The sequence below is a fragment of the Lathyrus oleraceus genome, chromosome 4, assembly GCF_024323335.1.
Source record: "Lathyrus oleraceus cultivar Zhongwan6 chromosome 4, CAAS_Psat_ZW6_1.0, whole genome shotgun sequence".
Classification (NCBI taxonomy): domain Eukaryota; kingdom Viridiplantae; phylum Streptophyta; class Magnoliopsida; order Fabales; family Fabaceae; genus Lathyrus; species Lathyrus oleraceus.
The window spans coordinates 496639975-496665957 of NC_066582.1; the positions used below are offsets into that span (position 1 = coordinate 496639975).

The 25983-nt window shown below is 33.4% G+C and overlaps 1 protein-coding gene and 1 pseudogene across 1 annotated transcript; both read right to left on the reverse strand.

Moving 5' to 3' along the window:
* Positions 1-3363: 3363 nt before the first annotated feature.
* On the reverse strand, positions 3364-4867 carry LOC127076741 (hydroquinone glucosyltransferase-like; annotated as a pseudogene).
* A 4397-nt stretch (positions 4868-9264) lies between these two features.
* On the reverse strand, positions 9265-12094 carry LOC127076742 (homeobox-leucine zipper protein HAT3). The gene is made up of 4 exons (XM_051018504.1): positions 11621-12094; positions 10977-11305; positions 10301-10380; positions 9265-9974 (listed from the first exon to the last, which is right to left on the reverse strand). The coding sequence occupies exons 1-4, from the start codon at positions 11787-11789 to the stop codon at positions 9641-9643; spliced, it is 912 nt and encodes a 303-aa protein (XP_050874461.1). The 5' UTR covers positions 11790-12094; the 3' UTR covers positions 9265-9640.
* Positions 12095-25983: the final 13889 nt, after the last annotated feature.

Sequence of the window (25983 nt, forward strand, 5' to 3'; positions counted from 1 at the left end):
TGATTTTTCAGGATCAAAAGCATAATGCACATGGAGAATGAATCAAATTGATTGAAATGGTGTTGTTTGATGTTTGTACACTAACATAACATTGTTTTGTAGGTGGTGAAGCTTGGGCTTAAGCTTTGAGCTTGCCTTGTTGTACATTGATCTGTATAGTTTGATTGAGTGAATACTTGCTGTTTATGGTTTGTCTGTCTGATTACTAATTGTGTTTGATTGTTTCCAGGTACTTTAGTTGCTCAGTTCCTTGTGAACTTTTGCTTTGCTTTGCTTAAGCAACTTGCATTGAAGTATAGCTTCCTAAACTTCATGTAGTCTGGAGACCCGGCTGTTACCGGGCCGGGCAAAATGTCTGAAGTCCTCCTTAAGAGGCAATGATTGTGGTTGTTTATTTTTAAGCCCAAGCAGGTGAAAGTCCTTTAAGTAAGGCAATTGGTGGAAGGTAGGGATAAGCAATCTATCCCCCACTATTCTGTGAGTCTTCTCCTTGCTCCCATTACATGGTTGTAGCATTGAGATCCTAGCCCAAGATCTTGTGCAGTGCACATTGTGTCAGAGTCTCTGAGTATAAAAGGGTTCCCCCATTCTGGACCCATGCTCATTTGTCAGAAGCTCTCCCTGGTCAGGGATAAGAGCTGTGAGGTCTGATCCTCACTTCATCCTTTCATCTGCTTCACCTTAGCCTCGCAATGGCAAGGTTAAGAGCAAAACCAGCCTGTACAGACGACTTGCTTAGGCAGTCAAACCTGATTGATTGAGCCCCCTTGTTTGGCTATAGTGTGTGATATGTGGATATCTGATTGACATGCTTGTTTGAGATGCCTGTTCTCATCTGATGTATGATATATGATTGTATGCTTGTGTGCTAGCTTCTTTCCTGGTTAGGATAGGCTTGTTTATGCAAGTAGGATAGAAAACTGAACTTAGGGTAAACGATGCATGACAACATTAGGCTCGAGTCTCAGCTCCCTAGTTGTGTGTCTTTCCCCGGTTTCTGGTTAGCAATTTAGTCCCTTTCAGGGGAACTACATCGCCCTGATCCTCGTTCCAGACGAGGTATGTAGGCAGGGGGTCGTGCGAGACCTCTCCGGGCAACCTTTTTCTTTTTATGTGTGTTAACTTGTTATCTGATTGTATGCTTGGGTTCGGATGCTGACGTAAGCCCAGTGATTGGCAGTCGGGCTCCACGTTTGCCCTTTTGAGTGTGTTTTGGTTCGGATGCCGACGTAATTCCATCCAGTGGTTGTCGGGCTCCACGTTTGCCATCTGTTTATTTGTTTTGTGTTGTTTGGCGTGCGTAAGCCGAACTACAGAGGCTCTGATTCTTGTTCCAGACAAGATATGTAGGCATAAGGCGCGATACCTTATCGAGCTCGTTCCTCTTAACCCCACCTGCGTTCCCCGTGTGTGTGTGTGATGTTTAGCAACCTATTCTTTATTTTAGAACGTGGATCCCGTCGAGTACGACGGACGTGAGGGGTGCTAATACCTTCCCCTCGCGTAACCGACTCCCTTACCCTGTCTCTTTGGTCGCGAGACCATTTCCTTTCCAGGTTTCTCTGAGCGTTTCCTTTCCCTATCTTGGGATAAATAACGTTTAGTGGCGGCTCTGTGTGTTTTTATTTTTAGGCTCGCCGGTTGATTTTTCGCAGGATGCGACACATACCTGACATCAGTCAATGGCCTTATTGACTCATCATGGAGCTTGAATCTGACAAATCTAATTCTTGCAATCTTGCAGGCTTTGTTGTTTCTCAGCAGCACTGATCCACCATCTTGGTCACATAATTCCTCAAACACGTATTTGTTTGTAGTCATGAGCCAAGTACATCCTGAATCCATAATCCATTCATTGCTAGAGTCGTTGCTTGAAACCACTAGGACATCAGATGAATCATAATCATCTTGCATAATGGTTGCATTACCATTATCCTTTCCACCATGATTATTCAGTCGATCAGGGCACACCTTTCTTGTATGATCCTCCTTCTTACAATGGTAACACCTAATAGCAAGAGCATTATCACCATAAGAGTTTTGTAGAACTTTACCCTTCTTCTTCTCAAACCTACCATCTTTCTTTATGAATTTTCCTTTTACGGACAATCCTTCACCAACAGAAGATGGCTTTCGCTCATTTCTTTTATTCAAGTCATTTGAGTACAAGGTTGATTGAACTTCTTAAAAGGTCGGGAACTCTCTTCCATACAAGAGGGTTTATTTGAAGTGAGCATGAGATCTTAGTAAAACCCACAACAACAACAACGCTTGATCTTCATCATGAATCTTGACCTCGATATTTTAAAGATCAAGAATCAACTTATTGAACATATCCAGCTGCTCATCCAAGACTTTTTGTTCACTCATCTTGAATGAATACAAGACTTGCTTCAGGTAGAGACGATTGACCAAAGAGTTGGTCATGTACAAACCCTCGAGTTTTCCCCACACACTTGCTGTCGTATTCTCCTTCGAGACCTGCCGAAGAACCTTATCACCAAGGCTCAATATGATGGTATTGTGGGCTTTCTCGATCATTGTCGTTTTCTCCTTCTCCGTTAAGGCAACATCTATCTTTTTCGATCCTTTTAACGCTTCTAACAAATCCTACTGAACCAGTAGGGTTTGCATATTTAAGCGCCACAAACCAAAATCATTCACACCGGTGAATTTCTCAATATCATACTTTGTTGACGACATCTTCTCCTCCACACTCACTGCACCAATTTGTTATGAAACGATGCCCAAGAAAACAAAGTATGATCGATTTCTTGATTAACAAGAAAAACACAAAGTAAAAGAAAAGAGAGAATAGAAGAGAAAGACAATTCAAAGTGGTTAAAAACTGGATTCTTGATTCAATTACACATTAAGGAACAATGTTTACAATTGAATCTCAACCACACAACTTTCTCCCTTTGATTAGGATTATCAGGGATTGAGGGAGGAGTGAGAACTAATATGTTATTTATAAGAAAACTAAATCTTAGGTTTCAAGTAACATACTAAACAATCGGCCCAACAAACTGCCTCAATTCAACATGTTAACTTAAACAACAAGCTAACATATTTTTGCATGCAATAATAGACTTCGACTACGACATGCACATCTTCGATTGGTGTCGAACCATGAAACTAACCTTGTCAAGACTAGAATTCGATCCAAATACCATAGTTTTTATATTTTATGATCTCGTTAGCATAATAAGAACCTATCATGTCTTGTTTTAATGGATTATTGTTCAACTAATTGTGAGCTCATGTGAATATGTTACCTTTAACTATGATTAGCCACTAAATCTCTTATTTTCTTAGCATTTAATTTCATGCAAAAATAAATAAATATAGAAAACAGTAAATAACACTGAAAATGTTTGACATCAAATCCATTTTTAAACAAGAAACTATTACATTGTTCAACACCTTAAAATGATAGCATTAATAACAGTTTCTGCAGACCATCCAACATGTAAATCAATGCCATTTCAATGCTAGAGCAGAAAGTGCTTTCCTAGAAGAACCATGATCACTTAGCACAGTAGCAGCAGCAGCATCACTCAATTCATTCATTCTCTTGTTAATCTCCAAACTCTCATCACCTTCCATGATTCTCTTTACACTTTTACCAACTTCCTCTCTTTTCACTATCCCACTTTCATCATCAACCTTTGGCCTCACAGCAACTTTAAGCACATCAGTGAGCAACTTAGCATTCATCGTCTGTTCTGCAAACAATGGCCAAGCAATCATAGGCACACCATTGACCACACTCTCCAAACTTGAACTCCAACCACAATGACTCAAAAAACCACCAACTGAACCATGTCCAAGAACCTCAACTTGTGGTGCCCATGATGGAACCACTAGTCCATTCTCTTTTGTTCTTTCCAAGAAACCATTTGCTAAGTACTCTAATGGATCATCCTTTTGTCCACTAAAATAAGCAGAACTAGAATGTTTACTTGGAGCTCTCACAACCCACAAGAATTTATGTCCACTCAATTCTAAACCAAAAGCTAACTCATTGAGTTGTTCATGAGTGAGTGTTCCACCACTTCCAAAAGAGACAAAACAACAGACCTTGGTGGTTGATTCTCCAACCACCTTAAACACACTGACATGTTTGCTTCACTGTTTGACTCATTCCTAATGATAGGTCCAACAGGATAAACACAAAGTTTCTTATTCTCACTCTCTTGAAGAACCCTTATAATCTCAGGCTCCAAATCTGTGAAAGTATTCATTATAACACCATCAAACAATGAGAGTTTTTGACACACATCAAGTAATGATGTGTATGTATCACTCGACCTTTCGTAGAGAACCGGGTCAGGAAGATCTTTGACATGGAAAGGAAATGAAACACCAGGAACATTAACTGTTTCATAACTAGACTCTAAGAACTGAGATGAAGCAGATTCATCAAGCTTTGGAAGGGTAAGCAAGAAAGAGAATAAAACAGCTCCTGAGGAAAAGAAAAGGTAAGAAGAAAGGTTGAGTTGCTTAGCAACTTCAAGTGCATCAGTTGAAAACATGCATAAGACTAAAGCTACAAGGTGAGTTTTTGAAACGAGTGATTTCACAGCTTCTTGTAGAAATGGAATAGAGTGTTTCACAATGAGTTTCATTTGTGTTGCAGGTTCAAGATTCTGTGGAAGGTCTTCAATGTTGATTTGTGGAAGAACAGTGAAGTTCATGTTTGGTGGAAGAGTGTTCAAGATGGATTCCATTGAAGGAGTGAGAGGACCAAGAGATGGAATGAGGAATGTGACAGTGAATTCATTGTGTTGTTGGAGTAATAGTTTAGCAAACTCAACAAGTGGAATCAAATGGCTTAGTCCTGGTGAAGGAAACATAGCAATGCATGTCTATAATTTACTATTATTTTGAAGGTTTTGTGAGAAGTGATGTAAGCTCTTGCGTATATGATCGTTTTATATGGAATAGAAAACACTTTAATTCTTGATCATTTGGACTAATCTATTGTAAAGGTAAAAGTTATAGTGTGATATTGATGTTTATTGCCATATGTTCATTTAGCCTATAGATGGACTACCAAATACTTCAATTTATTATTGAAAAAGTTTCTTGCACACTAGTACACTGAGAAATAGAGAGAGTATTAGACTTTAAATAGTAACAATTTATATTATATTAGTTTAAAGTTTGTTAAGCAAAGTCTATTTGGTTTATCTTTCTTTTTTATTTAAGTAGGATTGTTTTTTTTCAATGTAATTACAATTTACAACATATTAAAATCTTGCTTTTTAACATGTATCCCAAAGTTCCAAAAATTTTAGACTTACCAACATAAATACTAGTTGTCGTCATTGTGGCTATTTGTTTTTTTTTCAATTGTCTTTTTTGGGTTCTCATTGTTCTCTTGTGGAACTAAAAAATAGAAAGAATCATAGAAACTATGGCGGAGCAAAGTTTTTTAGGCGATTCGATAGTACGACACCACGGTGTGTCTCGAATCGGAGATATTAATCTTGAACTGATGTTAACAATTGGTGTCAATCTTGAATCGGCGTTGATAATCTTCGATACGGCGGATCAGAAGGAGGGTACTTATATGGTTAACACTCCAATGTCCAATTCAGTTTAGCGTTCAAGATAGTCGTAGTGAAAGTGGAGATTAATGATTGTGTACTTGAAAAATACCTTGTGAAGGTATTTATACCATAGGCTTAATGGAAAAGGTAGGATAAATAGGCCTCCCGGTATTGAGCATTTGGCCATCAGTGAACAATTGCCCTCAAGACTCGTTGGACACTCTGGATGTTAGGAAAGTCTTTTACTAGTCGTGGTTGGCCTTTGGGAGTAGTAGTTCAGACGTCGGCTAGCATGCGTTGCTATGGTTTTGTCGAAGAGTAATAGGGAGCATGAGCATTAAATGTAGTTCCATCATTGAGACGTTTTGTTGTTTTTTCTTTAACGTGTGACCTGAAAATGTATGGAGTGGTGTGACGCATCTTACTGTGCACTTGAGTGGGGCTATGTTCCCAAGACGAAACTTGAATGTTGTTCCACATTTGCCTTTTATTTCAATTTGATCAGCCCAATTGTTTTTGGTCTATATAAGGATAGAGTGAATGTGGAGAAACTTTTTTGCAATTTTGTAGATTGAATTTTTCTTGTTTCATTTTAGTTTTTCCCTCATCTCTGAGAGCATTTTTACAGGAGTAATCGTTACCGCATATTCAAAGCTTTAAAGCTTTGACTTTCGGCCTTTTGTTTAGCTTTATTGCCTTCGATCATATATTTCCAGGAACATCTCTTCACTCCAAATTTCCATTCAAGCATTTATTGTATTTTTATTACGAAGAACGATAACCTTATTATCATAGAGAGTGATTCGAATGGTGGTGTTTCTTCTTCTTTGAAAAGATCGCCTTCCCTTCCATGTGCTCGCATGGATTCTGAGTCGGAGGTTGCTTCTCTGATTAGGGCTTCCGAAACAAAAGGAACGTTCATGGACTCCTTTTTAGACGAAGCCCCTTCTAGGGATTCTTCAAAGAATTTATTCTCAAAGAGAGCCGATGGATGTGAGATTTCTGCTGAAAAGTCGTTGCCTCCTCTTGTCTTGACCGAGATTAAAATAGAAGTTGTTCGTTGGTGACTTCTCAAAAAATATATTGATAATGTCACTGTAATAAAAAGATCGAATCCACAAGGTTAGTTTGAGCATGCAGATCAACCTATGTGAGTTTAGTTTGATCAGACAACTTTACCATAATAGGGTTATACTTAACATCAAAACCATTGAGATTTTAAATAATTGGATCAGAATTTGAGACTGGATTGCTTGCAAACTTAACCCTATTAGCAAGATTCTTCATCTTGATCTGGTAACCTTCCATTTTCATTTTTCCTTTCCAAGTACTATGAAACTCAAAATTGAGATAGGTGACCTTTAACCTTGTGTGAGCACCAACTAGACTTTGAGCTTCTTCTTAAAGTTGTGTGGAAGTTTCATTGTGAAATAGTTGTGTTGATATGGTTGCATTCATTGACTTCATCAGCCATCTAAGAATTTGTTAATAACATGCCCACTAATCTTCAAACTCCGGGTTTGACTTTTGGCATTGGTATGAGTCTGTAGTGGTGATGAATTCATCTGAGCATTCTTTCTTCCTTAATATATAGCCATCAAGTTTGGCGCCTCTGATTATAAGTAGCACAAGTGTTTTCATTGTGGATAATTATCTCTGTGCAACCTAACAGACACATTAGATGAAAGATATAATAAATATGTTTGGATCTCACCCTAAAAGTTAGCTCAAAGGGTGTAGTTGCCCTCACATACTTATACATTTAATAATCCGATAACCTAAACAATGTGAAACTTCAAACAAAATCCAACAATAAAAATACATAATCAACAATGATGATACATGAGGAAGGCAAGCAAAAGTATATATAGAGTAATATCTATGTATTTTTTATCCTAGAATCATGCTAGTGGTCAATTTTAATGATCATATAATAATTACATGATATTATGCTAATTACAATGCAAAAATGCTAATGAATATATGATTGCATAAACATAACATCATTGTATCATGGTGTATCATTCTCTAATTACATCCACAATTTCTCTAGTGTGAATAACAAGAAGCTACAAAGTGTGGCTTCGAGTTAAACTCCTGTACAATTATCTCACAGTTACACCATGCGTCCATAATCTCTCTACCATGAAAAAGAAGAAACTACAAAGTGTGATTTTGAGTTAAACTCACATGTACAATTATCTCAATGTTGCACCGCGCATCCACAATGTCTCTACCGTAAAAAACAAGAAGCTATAAAGTACAAAGTGTGGATTCGAGTTAAACTCACATCAATTATCTCAGAGATACACCGTGCGTCCACAATCTCTTTATCTTGAAAAACAAGAAACTAGAAAGTGGGATTTCGAGCTACACTCATATGTACAATTATCCCAATGTTGCACCGCACATCCACAATGTCTCTATCGTGAAAAAACAAGAAGCTACAAAGTATAAAGTGTGGATTTGAGTTAAACTCACATACAATTATCTCACATTTATATTATGCGTCCACAATCTCTTTACCATGAAAAACAAGTAACTACAAAGTGAAGTGGGATTTCAAGTTAAACCCCGTATACAATTATCTCAATGTTGTACCGCGCATCCACAATTTCTCCAAGCTATGAAATTCAAAGCCTAAATTTAAGCTAAACTCATATATATACCATTATCTCACTATCCCACTTTACATCCAGAATCTTTCTACCTCTCTACAACAAAGTGTGGCTTCGAGTTTAACTCACATCTACAATTATCCCACTCCCACAACATGTCCACAGCCTTCCTACTGTGAAAAACAAAAACAAAAAGCTACACAGTGTAGTTTAAGCACGTTTACAAATATCTGCCCCGAAAACAAACACGATTTGCCATTGACAAAAAACCTTAAGAAATCAAATCAAAGAGAAAAAGAAAAGGACAAATGAGCTGATTGGAAGAAAAGATTAGCCAAAGACAGAAGACGAGATTGAAAAAGAAAAATAGAAATTTTTGTTATCCGGATCAAATCAAAGACAACACTACCAATATCAATGAATTCTGGATATACCATCTATTAAATTGTTTGGTAAATTTGAGCACTAATGATCTATTTGTCTCCTATACCAAAAATTATTGTAGCTTTTGCCAACGGATAGAACTACACATAATCAATAAGCCAATGTTTGGTCACCGCGATCGCCCTTTTCGATGTGATTTTGAGAAGCATAATATTTAAGTGAGAGCCAAAATTTTGAAACATTATATACTAAGTTGGAATAGTTTTTCAGACAAATCAGACATTCCAAAGACAAAATTGGCCAATGTGCACAAGTTTTGAGCATGGACCATGCTAGCAGCAGGAGTAGTAACTATTTTTGTGTATATTACTTGCCTTTTTGTAACCAAACCTTCAAAAACACATTGAATATTGATGCAACCACTCTCACTAGTGGTTCACTATTGTCTCCTCTTAATGGTAATGGAAAAATCCATATTTCAAGGAAGTATGAATTAGAGTCCCACACAATGTGACTCATCACTCAACCCCATGTTTAAGTATAAAAACAAAGGAAAAAGAATAACAACAAAAGATAGACAAAATCATTTCTAATTGAGACCACATCTTTCACCTCATGGGAATCTCCTTAATTTGTCCCCTTTCCAATCTTGCACAATATCCCACTTTTTCTCACCAACTTGTATGATATATCACATGAAAAAATTAGATAAAATAGATTCGGATTCTCCTTTTCACCCTTTCAAGGATCATAAAAATAAAAAAAACTATTCAGCATATGAAAAACACAACCTACTTTAACATGTTCAAACTTTACACATCCTAAAGTTGAGTAAAACATGTTATCACTAGGCCTAAAGTAAAATAAAGTCATAACCTTAAGTCCTAGTAAACCAACACTAAAAAGTAAAGTGCACTGCAGAATTGATTCATTTCTGTCTAGCTTTTAACCACACGTTTTCGCACTGAGTTTGGTAGAATCGCAGTGTGCCGCCATGATTCCATCAAACTCACCGTGTATCAAACATACACTAAATCTCTTTGCCTACTTTAACCTAATGCTAATATCATGGCCGAGGACTCAAGACCGGGAACGGTTTTGGAGAGACATGGCCGCCCAAGGATTGACAGGTACTGGCCGTTGAACGCTAGGGCCTAACGGATTGCGGTTAGCTGGAGCTGATGCAGAGGGTGCGGCTGCTGATGAGGAGGATGCGGATGACACGGCAACACGCTCGCACGAAGGACACATTGTAAGAGTGGTGGGAGGGTTCATCTGCATATAAAGTTGTGGAGATAACTTCAATGCCCTAAGCTCTTGCACTTCCTTTTGCAACCTTCTATTCTCTTCAGTTAGAGTCTCACAGCATCTCTTCAAATATTCACAATCCACCTCAGTTTGCTTCAACTTGGTCCTGCATTCAAATCAAAACAAAGCACTTCACTTTTTTTTCTCTAATGGGAAAATACAACACACATGAAACACACAACGATGTAACAAACAATGTCACACCATCATAAGTATAACAATAATGTTTACTTATTATCCCTGTAACACCGACACCTCAGATGCGTGTCCATTTCTACGTTGAACACATGTAGCAACACTTGTGATTAGCCTTAATTAATTCACTTTTCAGATTATTATGTGTATGTGCTTCATAAATCTAATTCTAAATTCTAAAATTGATATGAAAATGACAGTAATATCCCTAAGTAGAAGATAAAAGACAAACTTCACCTTGCTCTCCTGTTTTGGAACCACACCTCCACTTGTCTAGGCTTCAGACTCAACTGTTTCGCCAATGCTTGCTTTTGTTTCTGGTAAAATAAAAATTAATTAATAATAATAATAATATACTACTATATATTACTATATATAAAAAGAGGATATGAGAGTATGGGCTTGCCTATTTTTCTTTCAAAATTACCTTTTAAATAACTTTTTAACATTTTCTACCAAAATTATACCATAGATGAATACTAATTTCTTAACATTTCATCATAAAAAAAAAACTGAAATAATTATAATTTTTCAACCTAACATCTCACAATTTATACAATATTTTCTTTCCTCATTTATAAAGTTTATTAATCAAATTTATTATACAAATAATTTAAATTGAAATCAAAACTAATAAAAAATATCAATTTATTATTCTGCGTGTTCATTAAAAAAAAAGTTGACAAATTAGATGCTACTAGTAATAACAATAATAATAAAAGACAACCTCAAAATAACCTAAAAATAATAATAAAAACAAAAAAGAAAAAGTCAAAATAACCAAATTTGCACTCCCAAATACACCCTTAACCTATAATTGAATCACAGAGATGCCACTAATGATGATAACCAAATTACAACTAAACCCTTTGGTTGAAATTGAATTACAGAAACACCACTACAACAAACTCACCGGATTCAGTGTGTTGTGCTCTTTGAAAGTTTCTTCCAGCAACAGTGACTGTTCCTTCGACAATCTCAGCTTCTTCCTCGATGATTCACCGTCGCCGCCGCATCCTCCACCTTCATCATCGTCGCTTCCACCGCGAGAACACGAAGCCCTCTCAACAGCATCGTTTTCATCTCCATTTCCTTCTCTTTCGCTCCGTTTTCCACTTATACTCGACACAGTGCTATTCGGGGACGAAACTCCGTTCTCATCATCAAACACCGCCGCCGCAGACGGTCGCAGCGAGTTCCCATCGATTCCACGGAGAAACGACCTCGTTTCGCTACTGAGATCTGTAACGTGATGTGCACGTGAGTTTGTTAGTGGCAAATGTGTAATTAATGACGACAATAAAGCCTATTCTTTTTACTCGAAACCGCTTTGACTCATAAATTAAAAAATAAACATAAAATAAAATTAGGGTTTGTGCTTTTCATTTCCATGATTTAAAAATAAAAACTTTTTTTCTTAAAAAAACTATTTTAAAAAAAAATAAAAATGATTTGCGTTCATCATTACATGATAGTTTACTAAAAATGGGATTTTTAGTTTTACCCTAATAAAAAAAATTGAAAAGAGATGTAGATAAGAAGAAAAAAAAAACATACCATGAAACTGGAACAAGTTATTGAAGGAAACCCTTTGGTTTGGAACAGATTGAAGAGGTTTCTGCATAACATTCATAGGAGTTTTGTTTTTGGTTTTATTATTTTCATATTCTCCACAACCTAAACTCAAGCTCAAACCCAAACTAAACTCATCATCTTTCTCACCCATTTTTTCTCAAAAAAAAAATCAGAACTTGATTGGTTTGAAGGAGGTGAAAGAAACAACCGAAGTTGTTTGGTTTGAAGGAGGTGAAAAAAAAACAGAATGGTGTTAGGAATGGAAGGACAGAAAAAATGGGGTTGGTTGGGCTAAGAAGTATGATGACAGTGTGTGACAGAGAGCATTAGGTACCTTTATGGAGAACAGTATAGGAAATGAAGGATAGATGAAACTATATATATAGACACAGTACTATGTAGAACAGTAATGAAAGAGAGAACATGCAATAGAGTTAATCATGACTTGTGTCAGAGTGCCAATTTCATATTCATTGATACAATCATAATAATATTATTAAAATATTTGCCTTTTTGAACTTTAGCCAACAAAGATTTGGATTTTCAATGCTTCAAAGTCCAACTTTAGTTTCATTTTAACTATGGTTACTTTAGAAATTTCAAATACTAGGTTGGCAATGTCAAATTTACAATAAATTTTTAAGGAATTTTTTTTGTTAGGTTTATAATATTTTTTTCTATTATTCATCTGAATTTCTTTTAATATTCTTTATAATAGTAGATTTTATATAATATTAAAATTTATTATATAATATTATTCATATTTTTTATTTTTAATAAAATTATTCATAATCTTTACGGGGTCTACTACTTTTGACAATGTTTATCTCTTCATATTTATTTTTAGTTTGAGAAATTAATTTTATTGAAAATTTTAGTATTTTACCCTTAAACTATATAATTTAAATTTCTTTAAAAAAATTGTCATTGTATACTTTTGAATTATGCAAACTTTACATTTTAGATTATTTTTAAATTAAAAAAAGATACATTTATTTTCGGTCAAACAATACTCATTCAATCTAGTTGTTACTTTTAAAAAAATATCTTTGAGAATTTTTTTAGAATAACTATATTTTTCAAAATAAATTCTAAAAAAACTATAATTTAAAAGAAATATCAAATTAACATGTTTTAAAAAAAAATGTTATGGCATATACATACAACTTTTATACACAATAGTCAATGTATATGGGGCATTTATACAACTTTTATATATAGTAGTCATTGCTTATGGTTAGTATGTTGTTTTGTTTTACCAATTTTTATATATAATGGTCATTGTTTGTAGCGTATGCTACTAGAGGATGCATACACGCGTCACATGCAGTGACATGACTTATATGTATGCGCCATGTATATCGGGATATGTGTACAAAAATTGTATGCATACGTTACACCACTTTTCAGCTAATGTTGTTTTTAAACATAGTTAGTTTGATTTTCCTTTTTTAAATATGATAATTGTGAAAAATATGTTTATTTTGTAAATTAAAAAATTAAAATTTGAAAATAATATATTAATAATAATAATATTTAAATTTCTTTCAAAAACTTTAAAATGCATAAATACTACCAACAAGGAATGATAAAAATATTGTTAATGTTATTCTCCTTGGTCAATTCCTTATATATGACTTTCTTTTAAAAAAATGGTTTAGTATGATTTTAAGCATATAAAATAGTACTACCTTTAATTTTTAATAGTTGTATAAATATTCTAATTTCTCTATAAAAATGATTTTATTTATAATCCTTATAAATGTGCAACTATTTCTTTTAATTTGTAATATTTTATTTTAATCACCGTATAATATGTCCATGTTGAAGTCGGTCATATAATATTTCTTTTAGATTTTATTTTAAAGAATTAGAATTAAATATTTTTGTATTATAAATATTAAATTAAAAAATACTTTTGTAGAAAATTTAATATAAAATTTAATATTTGAATTGATTATTTATATTTAAAAAAATGTTCTGTATATGAATTTACAAAAACGAAGTGTTTTCATATTAAAAAATTGTATAATGATAACTTGTGTCTTTAAACACATGTTAAAAATTTCATATTGAAAAAGTTCATAAAATTATTAATTATAAACTTATATTATAGTATTAAATTTATCATATAATTTTTAAGAATTTTTTAATATATTTATCTTTTAATTTATATTTGTATTACACAAATTAACATTACTCTAAAAAAAATAACATAAGACTAAATATGAAAAATATTGTGTTTGAATATAAACATTCTACAATGCACTCTAATGAAATTCTAAGTTGCATTTGAATCGAAGTATAATGATAACTTGTGTCTTTAAACACATGTTAAAATTTTTCTATTGAAAAAGTTCATAAAATTATTAATTATAAACTTATATTATAGTATTAAATTTATCATATAATTTTTAAGAATTTTTTAATATATTTATCTTTTAATTTATATTTGTTTTACACAAATTAACATTACTCTAAAAAAAATAACATAAGACTAAATATGAAAAATATTGTGTTTGAATATAAACATTCTACAATGTACTCTAATGAAATTCTAAGCTGCATTTGAATCGAAGTATAATGATAACTTGTGTCTTTAAACACATGTTAAAAATTTAATATTGAAAAAGTTCATAAAATTATTAATTATAAACTTATATTATAGTATTAAATTTATCATGTAATTTTTAAGAATTTTTATTATATTTATCTTTTAATTTATATTTGTTTTACACAAATTAACATTACTCTAAAAAAATAACATAAGACTAAATATGAAAAACATTGTGTTTGAATATAAACATTCTACAATGCACTCTAATGAAATTCTACGCTGCATTTGAATCGAAGTATAATGATAACTTGTGTCTTTAAACACATGTTAAAAAATTTATATTGAAAAAGTTCATAAAGTTATTATTTATAAACTTATATTATAGTATTAAATTTATCATGTGATTTTTAAGAATTTTTTATTATATTTATCTTTTAATTTATATTTGTTTTACACAAACTAACATTACTCTAAAAAAATAACATAAGACTAAATATGAAAAACATTATGTTTGAATATAAACATTCTACAATGCACTCTAATGAAATTCTACGTTGCATTTGAATCGACTAGCTATTGTTTTTTTCTAGGTAGTTACTACAGTAATAGTCAACAAATTAAAAGGAAAAATGAAAAGATGTGTTCTCCAAATGCATTTGTTACATAAATAAAGTAGAAATTTTGTATTGGAACAACAATTTTATAATTACTAAAAACCTAGATATATCATTTCCCAATACAAATTTTTATATTTTTTTATTAACATCCTAAAAACATTTTTCATACATATGAAAATTAAACTATATTTTTTTTATTGTTGTCTTTTTACTATTTATATTATAATTTAAATAAAGAGAAAATGAATGGTGCATTGACAGTATAAATTACTTTTATTCAATAAATCAGTGACAATCATATATCTCCCTAAATCACTCTATAAATTTTAAATTATTTATATGATTTGATATTTTAAAATATTTTGATTAAACGTATATATAATATTTTTTTACACTGATAATGCACTATCATTAAATTTTAAATAAAATATTAGTATTTATTTTTTATTACACTTTTATTATTTCATGACTTTTTAAAATTAATGTCGTTTTCCTAAATAAAATTTATTTTTAATTAAATGACATTTTCACTTTTAAATTTATGTTGAATTGGAATGATTATTATTTATTATTCTATTTTCTTCTAAATTTTTAAATACTTTTTTAATATTATTATTGAAAAATAACGTTATATATTATTTCAAAATTTATAGTTTTTATACAAAATTAAGTATATTCTTTAATGTGCATGAAATGGTCAAAAACTATAATTTACAACCAATCAGATAAATATGTTAACAAAAAAAAATTATGTATTTTTAAAGACTTCCTTTTTATATAAATTTAAATTTGTATAGTTTGTGTACAGTAATTAAAAAAGTAACAAGGTTAACTCAATTGTTATAAATTTAAAATACTATTTTATAAGAGTGATTTTAGGTTCAATTAAAACTTTTATTTTATTTATAATTTTTTTATTAAAGATGAGATAGGGAATATTAATAAATATATTATTATTATTATTATTATTAATTAATAGTAGTAGGACTATTTGTATTCTGTTGAGATTCTTGAGAAGGAAAAGGTGGTTTTTTTGCTTATGAGTTTGACTATTGACTCCATCATCATAAGTAGTGTGAATGTGAAGATATTTGAGCGTGTTCGATAAGCTTCACGCGCTATAACTCTACGCGATGGGAATTGAAAATAATAACCTCATGATCATTATGATCATGTTCATGTTAATGTACTAGTACTCTAGTACTGTATGTATTGTGCCATCATTCAAGGTGGGTCCCATCCTATGCTCATTCATCATTTGTGAAAAGAAGAGTCTCGTGAATGACATGGCTTTTCCATGGCATGCCAACTCCAACTCACGAGGCTATCTTCTATCTTCTATCTATGTGTGGGGACCACTTTGCTCATATATTTATTATTTGTGCTTATACGGCAACAAATTGTATTTTTCTTATGACTTCCATTAATATCACTATAGTATACTACTACCACTTCATATAAGTCTCATGAATTTTTGTAAGAATTTGAAAATTACTACTATTACTCCATTTATTCTAGACTTGTCACTTTTTTTTATGTATATTGAGAAAAATCAATAATCCTGTCTTGGATAGCTTTTTCAATTCATAGTCAATTTTAAATTCATATAAAAAAAAGTTTATATTAAATAATCGACAATCAATGTAAAATTTGATGAATTTCTATGACATAGATCAAGTACTAAATAATATAAATGATAAATTTATTTGTAGATGTTTTTAGCGAACAATCACAAGTTTGAAATTTTTTTTAGATTTATTCAAAAAAATTCGAAAATATCTTTATACAAAAACTTTTAAAAGAAAATACATGTAGGATGTGACTACGAATGTCTAGGTGCACACAGTGTAAAAGTAAACTTTAAAGAAAATAAAGTTTGAATTAAAGTAAAAGACGTCTAAAATGAACAACATTAAATAAATGCAGAAGATGACAAAATTAAAATGTTTCAATTAAGAAAACAAAAAAAATGCAAAGAAAAGAGGACGCAAACTGACATATTGCTCATAAATCATTTCATTCTTTGACTTGGGTACTACAATTCTATAGAGAAATTATATGAGATTTGTGACCTTGATTACAACATATGAGCTTGATATATATACTAAACTAAAAATAATTGTTTTCGATAGTTTACTCCTAAAGAATTGACACGTCTTCATACACATGCATCTCATCATCCAATGCACTACCATGTCATCAGCAATTTGAAACTGATGAAAACCATTACCCCATGTTCTCTAACTGCTCTTAGTGACTAGTAACTGCTTGCTCGTAGAAGGTAGTTGTTGATAGTCTTAAGTCTCTTCTGTCTTTGGTTTCTTCAATTTTCTAAATCTTTGGAATTTGTCGAGATACTCATCCTCGACATGTTGTCGAGTGGTTACCCAGGTCTGTTACTGAGACTCGTCCAAACCAAATCTCAAGATCTGCTTTTGAGATTCTTCCAAACTACGTCTCAAGGTGTCAATCAGATAACCTTAGTCGACGTGTCATTATTATCTACCCCTGCCCATCAATGCTAACACTTAGCGTTTCACTAACGCAACATTCATTTGACTTTTCCCACCAAGTAGAAAATTTAAGGTTAACAGATGCCCAAAAAAAAACCATTTTCGATCATATGACCAGATAAAAGGTGGCATTTTTGTAGCCTTTCGACACTGTTTTCCCAGTCCGCACATGCCACTTCAAAGAAATGCCATAGTATTTAATTATTATTCTCGGGTCATTATGAACGTAATACACCAAAATGTCACGTCACAGACGTGCGTGCAATCGATCATGATCACCCATTATTTCCTAGGAGCTTTAATTTAAAATGAAATCAAGAAAAACTCTCTTATTCTATTTTCATCTTTCCTCGTGACCTTTATGACGCCATATGTCGACTCAAGTGCGCCACATGGCTAAGGTCATTTAGAAAGGATCCATATTCAGTTATGAAGGGAACTAGCTTATGCCTTTCTAAATAAATACAAGTATAATATGGGCATGGCCCCCCAGTCGCATGCAACTGCAAAACTTATCTCAAAAGAGCTGCAAACCCTTCAAGGAATATGCATAACTGTGGAGAGAATTAGCATCCCAAGTCCAACCACCATTATTGGAAAAGGAATTGGTTGACATGTTCATGGTTACTCTGCAAGGCTCTTATTTTGAGAAAATGATAGACAATGTGTCATCGAACTTCCCTGACTTGGTGATGGTGGGAGAACGCAACAAAATAGGATTCAAAAGCGGAAAAATACAAGACGCCTCGAGTAGGAAGATTTATGAAAAGGAATCCGCTAACGACTTTTAGAAGAAGAAAGTGGGAAAGCAATGCTGTCATGGTAGCTGTCAGATATTCTCATGGTGCACCGGCATGACCTAATGGTCCCTCATATTTTTAGCAATCACCATTTCTTGCACCATACTATTAGTTCCCATATATGATAGCAGCGTCGCCAACTCCTTATAGGCAACCAACAATGCCTAGAGCGCCATACCGGCAACCCTGGACCGCTCTCCATTCAAATCAGCAAGCCAAGGGATGAGTGTATCAGAACATAAGTCATGGACAATCCAGGCCCCGAAATAATCTAGAAAGAATGAATGCTCCCCTTGACCCAATTCCTATGACATATAGTCAACTTCTGCCATATCTGATTCAAAACTCACTAGTGGTTCATAGATGTCTCAAGTCGGTCCCACAACCATTCCCACCTGGGTATGATCCTAATGATCAATACGAATATCATGTCGGATTAGCAAGACACCCAGCCGAGGACTGCAAAGCTTTTAAAGCTAAAGTACAACAGTTGGTCGACAAAAAGTACTTAACCTTCCCAGAAGGAAACCTGTTGGTGAACGGAAAGACCTCGCCTGAATAAGTGTAAAGACTTTAGGGAACACCTCATAAAGCCAGTGGATCAGATACGGAAGCATATCCTCAAACCTTATGATCATTTTGGCATTTTGCATTTGTAATTTCCTTACATGTTGAGCACTTATTTTCTTTTAAACATTGTTGTTTTTAATGGTAATGGTAATGAAATGAGCATGTATCTTTTGAATCAATCGTTTCATGTTCACTCATTTTTTTCATGTTTATCGCAAAAGTGAAAAAAAAAAATATATATATATATATATATATATATATATATATATATATATATATATATATATATATATATATATATATATATATATATATATATATATATATATATCAATACTTCTCTCATTCACTTTTCTTTATCAAACTTTTGCTTAAGCAAAGATCATAGGGAGATTGATGAAAAAGAAATATCGAAAATTTCTACGGCATGCTTTCGAGTAAAATGTTGTTGATGATGTAAGGTATTATTTCAAATCCCCAAACACCGAGAAGCTAAAGAGTTAATACCTAGTCAACCACTTTTAGCCTAGAAATTGGTATTTCTTTCAGAACTAAAACCCTTACGCTTAACCTGAGGATGGTTAGTTTTGTTCAGATAGTTTGACTATGCATTCAATTTTCAAGAGAATTAGTATATATATACATCTTCCAATAAGTGGTTCAACCATATGCTCTTATTCACACACATCATTAAGTGTTAAAGAAATCATGAACAAAAAACTAAAAGTTACAGTGGTTGTTCCTCTCCAACCATTAACACAGTAGTCACAACCTTTCAATAAAATTAAAATAAAAAGGAGAAAAGAAAGAAATAGCCCGCTAAGTCGAACACCGGGAAAGGCAACTTAGGCAAAAATCAGGGCATCTTAGTGGACTGAAAGCTTCAAAGAAGTAGTCCAGGCAAAAAATAGGGATACAAAATGAAACAAAAATAAAAATTAAAGGTCATCAAAATCCTTAACAAAAAAACAAGATTACGTAACCACCATATCAAGAATCAAAGGGTCACCAAAATTCTTGACAAAAACAAAATTTTGTGACTACCAAACAAAAGTAGGTGACTGTTACCTCAAGTAAAAACCTCATTGCTTATCAAACCATCATATATTCACCTTCAAAACCCTATTGGAAGTTGAATTCAAGTTGAATTAATTGAACTTATAACTGGAGATCATAAGGAGAATGGGTATGTTAAAATTAAATTTTGTTTCGAAAGTCGTGAACCAGAACACGTTACAATCCTCAAAAGACCTAATTGAAACATGGTTTATTTTGAAAGCATAATACGGCTAGGTTGCATTAACCTGAAACATGGTTTATTTTGAAAGCATATTACGGTTAGGTTGCATCATTTTCACACGTTGAATGTCTATATCGACATTGTGTTTCGATCATTGAATCATTGACTGTGCATCACAACAACATCTTAATAATGATTTTGGTTTCAAAACCTGTATGAGCATTGCATTAAAATTACCATTCTAAAGGAACAATTTTGTATGCAAGTCGACGCCTAGCATCAAGGAAGTTCCAACATTAAGCAATCAATTAGCAATTAGCGAGGAACTCGATCATCTGTAATGGATCCATTATGGGGCAAACAACCTCAGGACTCTGGAGACCAGGGGTAAATCTCCTAGAGGTTATGCTGATTAGAGGAAAAGCCCTCCAAAGATCAGTCAATCTGGGGAAAATAACCTTAGGACTCTATCAACCAGAGGCAGATCACGTCAAGACCTTGTTGGGGAAATCCCTTTAAATAGTCGGTTGTATCAGGTGCAACCCTCTTCAAGTCTCATACTAGGGCAAGCCACCTCAAAAGATCACTCAATCTGGGGCAGATCGCTTTAAGATTTGAACAATCAAAGGTAAACCATTCCAATAATCGGTTAATCAGGGGCATATTGCTTCAAAGTTTAAAATATTGGGGAAAACCATCTCAAGGTCATATTATGGCAACTTTATTCCAAAATCCTTTTGAGGTAAATATCTTCAAATACCCAACAAACTGGGGGTAAATGAGCTCGTCTCCAGACCTTCAAGATGCTCATGTAAACCATGTCGTGCATTAACAACCATTGACTTCAAAGCGAGTTCCAGGAGATCATGCTAGCTTCCTACAACCTTTTCCTTCTGACAAAGAAGATTTGTTATAAAAGAAACCTACATCCATTACCCCCCACGCGAGAACTTTTGGAAACCCTCAAGTCATTGCATAGATTATCCTCGTGCATCAACCATGTTTAAAATGCTCTAACATCATACCATGCATATCATCTCATTCATAGGGCATATTCACATAGCATGAATCTGACATCATTAAAAAGTCATGTAACACAAACATGAAAGATCAAACATAAAATACCAATCTTGCTTGGCACCTCAGAAAAGCTCAGTCTTATGTGGCACAACCCAAAATCAACACATTGCATGCATCGATCAATCATCACACTTCATGCATTTCTCAAACCAATATCGCATAGATGATCATTATACTTCATAAAAACAAATTGCATGCAAGACGCGTGAGTAATGCTCACCCTCATACCCAAAGACCGGTACTTGTCTATCAAAGTTGAAACTCTTGCAGAATCTGACGCTTGTTCAGAATTCTTCAAATCTAAAGACCAGTTCTCGTATAACAGTTCAATTTGAAGAACAATTCTCATCTGGCAGTTCAATTTAAAAAACATTTCTCGTGTAGCAATTTAATCCAATACCTGTCTGGAATTTGAACATTTTTCATTTGTAAGACTAGTTCCTGTCTAGTAACCTATTTCAAATTTAGTTCTCGTCTGATAGTTAAATCATTTGTAGTTCCCGCACGATAAAATACTTTAAAGTCAGCTCCTATCTAACAGTTAAATCAAAACTAGATCGCGTCTGGTAGTCTACTTTAAAGTCAGTTTATGTCTAACAACTTAATCTTTTTCACCAGTTCTCGTCTGGTAGCCTGTCTTAAAGTCAATTCACGTTTGACAGTTAAATAAAATCCAGTTCCTGTTTGGGAGTCAATTCCAAAGTTTTGTTCCCATCAGGCGGCTTATCATTTTTAAATCCAGTTCTCTTATGGAAATTCCCATTTTAAAAAACTAGTACTCGTCTGGTAACTTAACCTTTTTCACCAACTCCTATATGACTGTCAAATTTCAAAATCCATTATTCGTCTGGCGCCATTTTAAAGACCAGTTCATGTCTGGCAATTCAACTTCAAAGTACAAAATTCATTGGCACACACATACATTAACCCATCTCGTGCATTGACCATGCATTACATGCATCATCTCATGCTTCAACATAAAACATACATGCATGGCATAAACCTGGATTTTGTAACTGCTCTTGAACCCCATATCAACCCTAAGCTAAGCTAGTGGTATTTCTCCGAGCGAGTATTCTCCCCCACAGGACTTCTCGTTGAATATTCCCAGGGAGTCTGCTCAAATTTGTTTCCAAACAGAGGTCTTTCCGGAGAGTCTGCTTTGGAACTTTTCCCCTACAGGTTATTTTCCTCAATAAATCTTCTCCTTAAGGAGTCTTTTCTTGAATGTTTCCCCAATCGCCGTTCATTGCATGCGATACCAGTCAATTCCAAGTAGATTTATCAATTTCCTCTATCAATCTTTATTCGTTGAAAGCTTTTTCTATTAATTATCAGAGAATCTCCCAGTTGTTGGTTATTTTGTCTGTTGAGATTTTTCTCAGTTAACACTCACATAATTTCCCAGTTGTTGATTATTTTCTTTGTTAGGAGTTTTCTCTGTCAATTCTCATAGAATCTCCCAGTTGTTGATTATTTTGACTATTGCGAGTTTTCTCTATTAATCCTCAGAGAATCTCCCAATTGATGATTATTTTTACTGTTGAGATTTTTCTATGTTAATTCTCAGAGAATCTCCCAATTGTTGATTATTTTGACTGTTGAGAGTTTACGCTGTTAATTCTCAGAGAATCTCTCAGTTGTTGATTGTTTCTCCCATTGAGGGCTTTCTCTGTTAATTCGTAGAGAATCTCTCAATTGTTCACTATTATGACCATTAAGATTTTTCTCTGTTAATTCTCAGAGAATCTCCTAGTTTTTGATTATGTTGTCTGTTGAGATTTTTCTCTGTCAATTCTCAGAGAATCTCCGAGTTATTGATTATTTTGACTGTTGAGAGTTTTCTCTATTAATTCTCATAGAATCTCCCAATTGTTGATTGTTTTTTACAGTTCAGAGTTTTCTCTGTTAATCCTTAGAGAATCTCCTAGTTGTTGATTATTTTGACTATTGAGAGTTTTCTCTGTTAATTCTCAGTGAATCTCCCAGTTGTTGATTGTTTCGTTTGTTGAGAGTTTTCTCTATTAATTCTCGGAGAATCTCCCAATTGTGGATTGTTTTGCCCATTGAGGGTTTTCTCTGTTAATTCTCATAGAATCTCACAGATGTTGATTATTTTGCCCGTTGAGGGTTTTCTATGTTAATTCTCATAGAATCTCCCAGTTTTGATTTTTTTTCCCATTGAGGGGTTTCTCTGTTAATTTTCAGAGAACCTTTCGGTTATTGGTTGTTTTCAGAGTTTGTCATTGAAGGCAATACCATAATCGGTGGGTGGAGGCAAATCCTTCATATCCCTAGCAAGGTTGAACCTTCATGAAATTCATCTATCTCACTATCTTTCCTTTAAAGGATAAAATTTTGGTCATTTGTATTTAATCATCTTTCACCATGATTATATGAAGAATGTAGTCATTCATACTCTTATGTTAAAGGTAATTAAATAGGGGCAGCTGTCATACCCCAATTTTGTCCAGGCATTTTTTTAAACTTTCAGGCAACCAATTCTATTTGCGCTTAAAATAAAATTTCAGTTTTGCAGAAAAATTGGTTGAATCATTTTCTTAATCGCGCGTAAAATCAGTGAACATTATTTTCAGGTTTGGGCCTGCAACTGCATGTCCTATTCTTTTCATACTTTTAATAACAAGAAGAAAAAGAGGAAAAACGGAGAATAATGTCTAACTTTTGTAAGAAGGTCTAGTACAAGGATTGATGATTCAGATCAAACAGTAAGAGAAAATCCAAGGGTAATCAATATATTGTCCCATCAACCAGAACTAGGGTAAAAGACATTTAAGTACCCTATGTACGGTAAACGTTCCCCAACATGCATGCCTAGGGTGACGTGTTGTCAAGGAGAAGTAAAAATGACTAAGTGACAAGAAAACATTAAATGTGCATGTCCCCCATTACTTCTGTGACAAACTCTAAATGCTTCAATTTTGGAACAACAAAGATGAATCCTCGAAAAGTCGGCCGTAGTCACTAAAGATTCCCCAGTATTCTAGATGCCCAAAAATTCTTGAGGGTAACTATTTTGGGCCATCCATATTCGTCTTGGATTGACCACCTTAAGATAGCTTGTTATCGGCCAAATCCTCTTGATCAAATACACGATTATATTTCTATAATCTTCCACTTACCATGGGACTATCATATACTTTGCTACAGGAAATGTACACCTCATACACATCCAACGGTCCTCTGTATTCACGCCTGGAAGATAACGAAGTTGTTACTTCTCTCGCCTATATATATGGAATAATGCCAAATCAGGTAATAAGTTTAAAACATAATTTGAATACTCTTTACATTTTCATATACTGACTTGAGAGTCAGAGTGCTAACCTTGGAGGTGCACCCCTCTCTTCGTCGCACCGGAAGCTCCACTCCATCGTAGGTTCAACATCTCTCTTTATTTTTGGTTGCATGATAAAATAATTTTGATACTCTCTTATTACCATGAAGGATTTCCATGTTAAAGATTCAATGTTCTTTATTTACTTTCAATTGTTATATTTGCTCACATATGTTTATTATTGTTTCTCAAAGATTATTGCAAATTGCAAATTTTCTACACATATGTTTATTATTGTTTTTCAAAGATTATTGCAAATTGCAAATTTTCTATTTGATGTGTGTTACTAGTATTCGTTATTGTGTTTTTGTATTAATTGTCATTAATATTTACCTAAAATATAATAAAATAATTTTGATTTTCAATGAAAGTCTTTATTATCATCTAAATAATTGAAGCTTATAAGATTTTTATTTTAAATATGATACTACCTTCTTCTCCTGATAATTAGTGACTTAATTAATCGTTTTTTACATTAAAAAATATATAAATAATAGAGAGAATAATATTTTTTATTAAAATATTGATATCAAATATATTAAAAATGATAAAAGTAGAATTAAAATGTATAATGAAAAAAAATATTGTATTGTATTATAAACTGAAATAATCATCTTTTAAAATCAATGACTCATTGTAAAAAGGAGATAGCGATGATGTATTTGATACTGTAGGAAAGCTTATCAATGTGTTTGAATATAAGGAGACCAAGGAGTTGGAAATGTATTTGGGAGAGCCTATAACGGGTATAAGCCCTAGAAAGAGAGACTTCAAACACATCCTGGAGAAAATTAAATTGAAACTAATGAGCTGGAAAGCTCAACATTTATATTTTGCATGTAGAGAAACGTTAGCTAAGGTGATTATTGAAGCAATCCCAACATACACCATGATGACTTGTTCAGTACCCAATGGGTGCATCAAGGAAATTCAAAAGCTTCAAATGGAATTTCTTTGGAGAGACTCATACACTCAGAGGCACATTCACACGGTCAAGTGAAGTGAATTATGCAACCCAAACACATGGGAGGTATGGGATTCAGAAACTTGGTAGATATGAACAATGCTTGCATGATTAATCTTGGAAGCAAACTTATGTTAGGATATAATCACATATGGTGCCAAGTTGTCAAAGGAAAATATGATAGGGACAACAACAATTTGGAGAATGTAGTTTCTAAACCACAAGATTCAAGCCTTTGGAAACACATTGTGAAAAGTTGGCCTATCATGAAGTACTCCACATTTGGGGGCACTGGCAATGACTTGAATTCAACATACGGAATGACTGATGGATTCGTTCAGGAAATCTTCGACAAGATCCAAGTGCAAATATGAGTGTTTATCAGGTGGATCAGGTAGTAGACCTGGTATATGGTAATGAAGAGTGGAACATCAATCTCCTCAATAGTCACTTTGACTAAGACACGTGAAATCATAGTTATACGTCATCCTAAGAGCGATAATGGTGATGGTGTTTGTGTTTGGAACACAACGAATGATGGGGTTATGTTTGTGTCTAGTGTGTATGAGTCTATAAGAAGAGATCCTCACCATACCGAAACAGATGTAGTATGGAAGCACATATGGAAACTAAAAGTTCATGAAAG

What these genes read in the sequence shown, in the direction of transcription:
- LOC127076742 (XM_051018504.1), bottom strand. Translation starts at nt 11,789, where the DNA reads ATGGGTGAGAAAGATGATGAGTTTAGTTTGGGTTTGAGCTTGAGTTTA. An exon ending in TAACTTGTTCCAGTTTCATG is followed by an intron (nt 11,306 to 11,620) that starts GTATGTTTTTTT and finishes ATCACGTTACAG; the next exon opens with ATCTCAGTAGCGAAACGAGG. An exon ending in TTCCAAAACAGGAGAGCAAG is followed by an intron (nt 9,975 to 10,300) that starts GTGAAGTTTGTC and finishes ATTTGAATGCAG; the next exon opens with GACCAAGTTGAAGCAAACTG.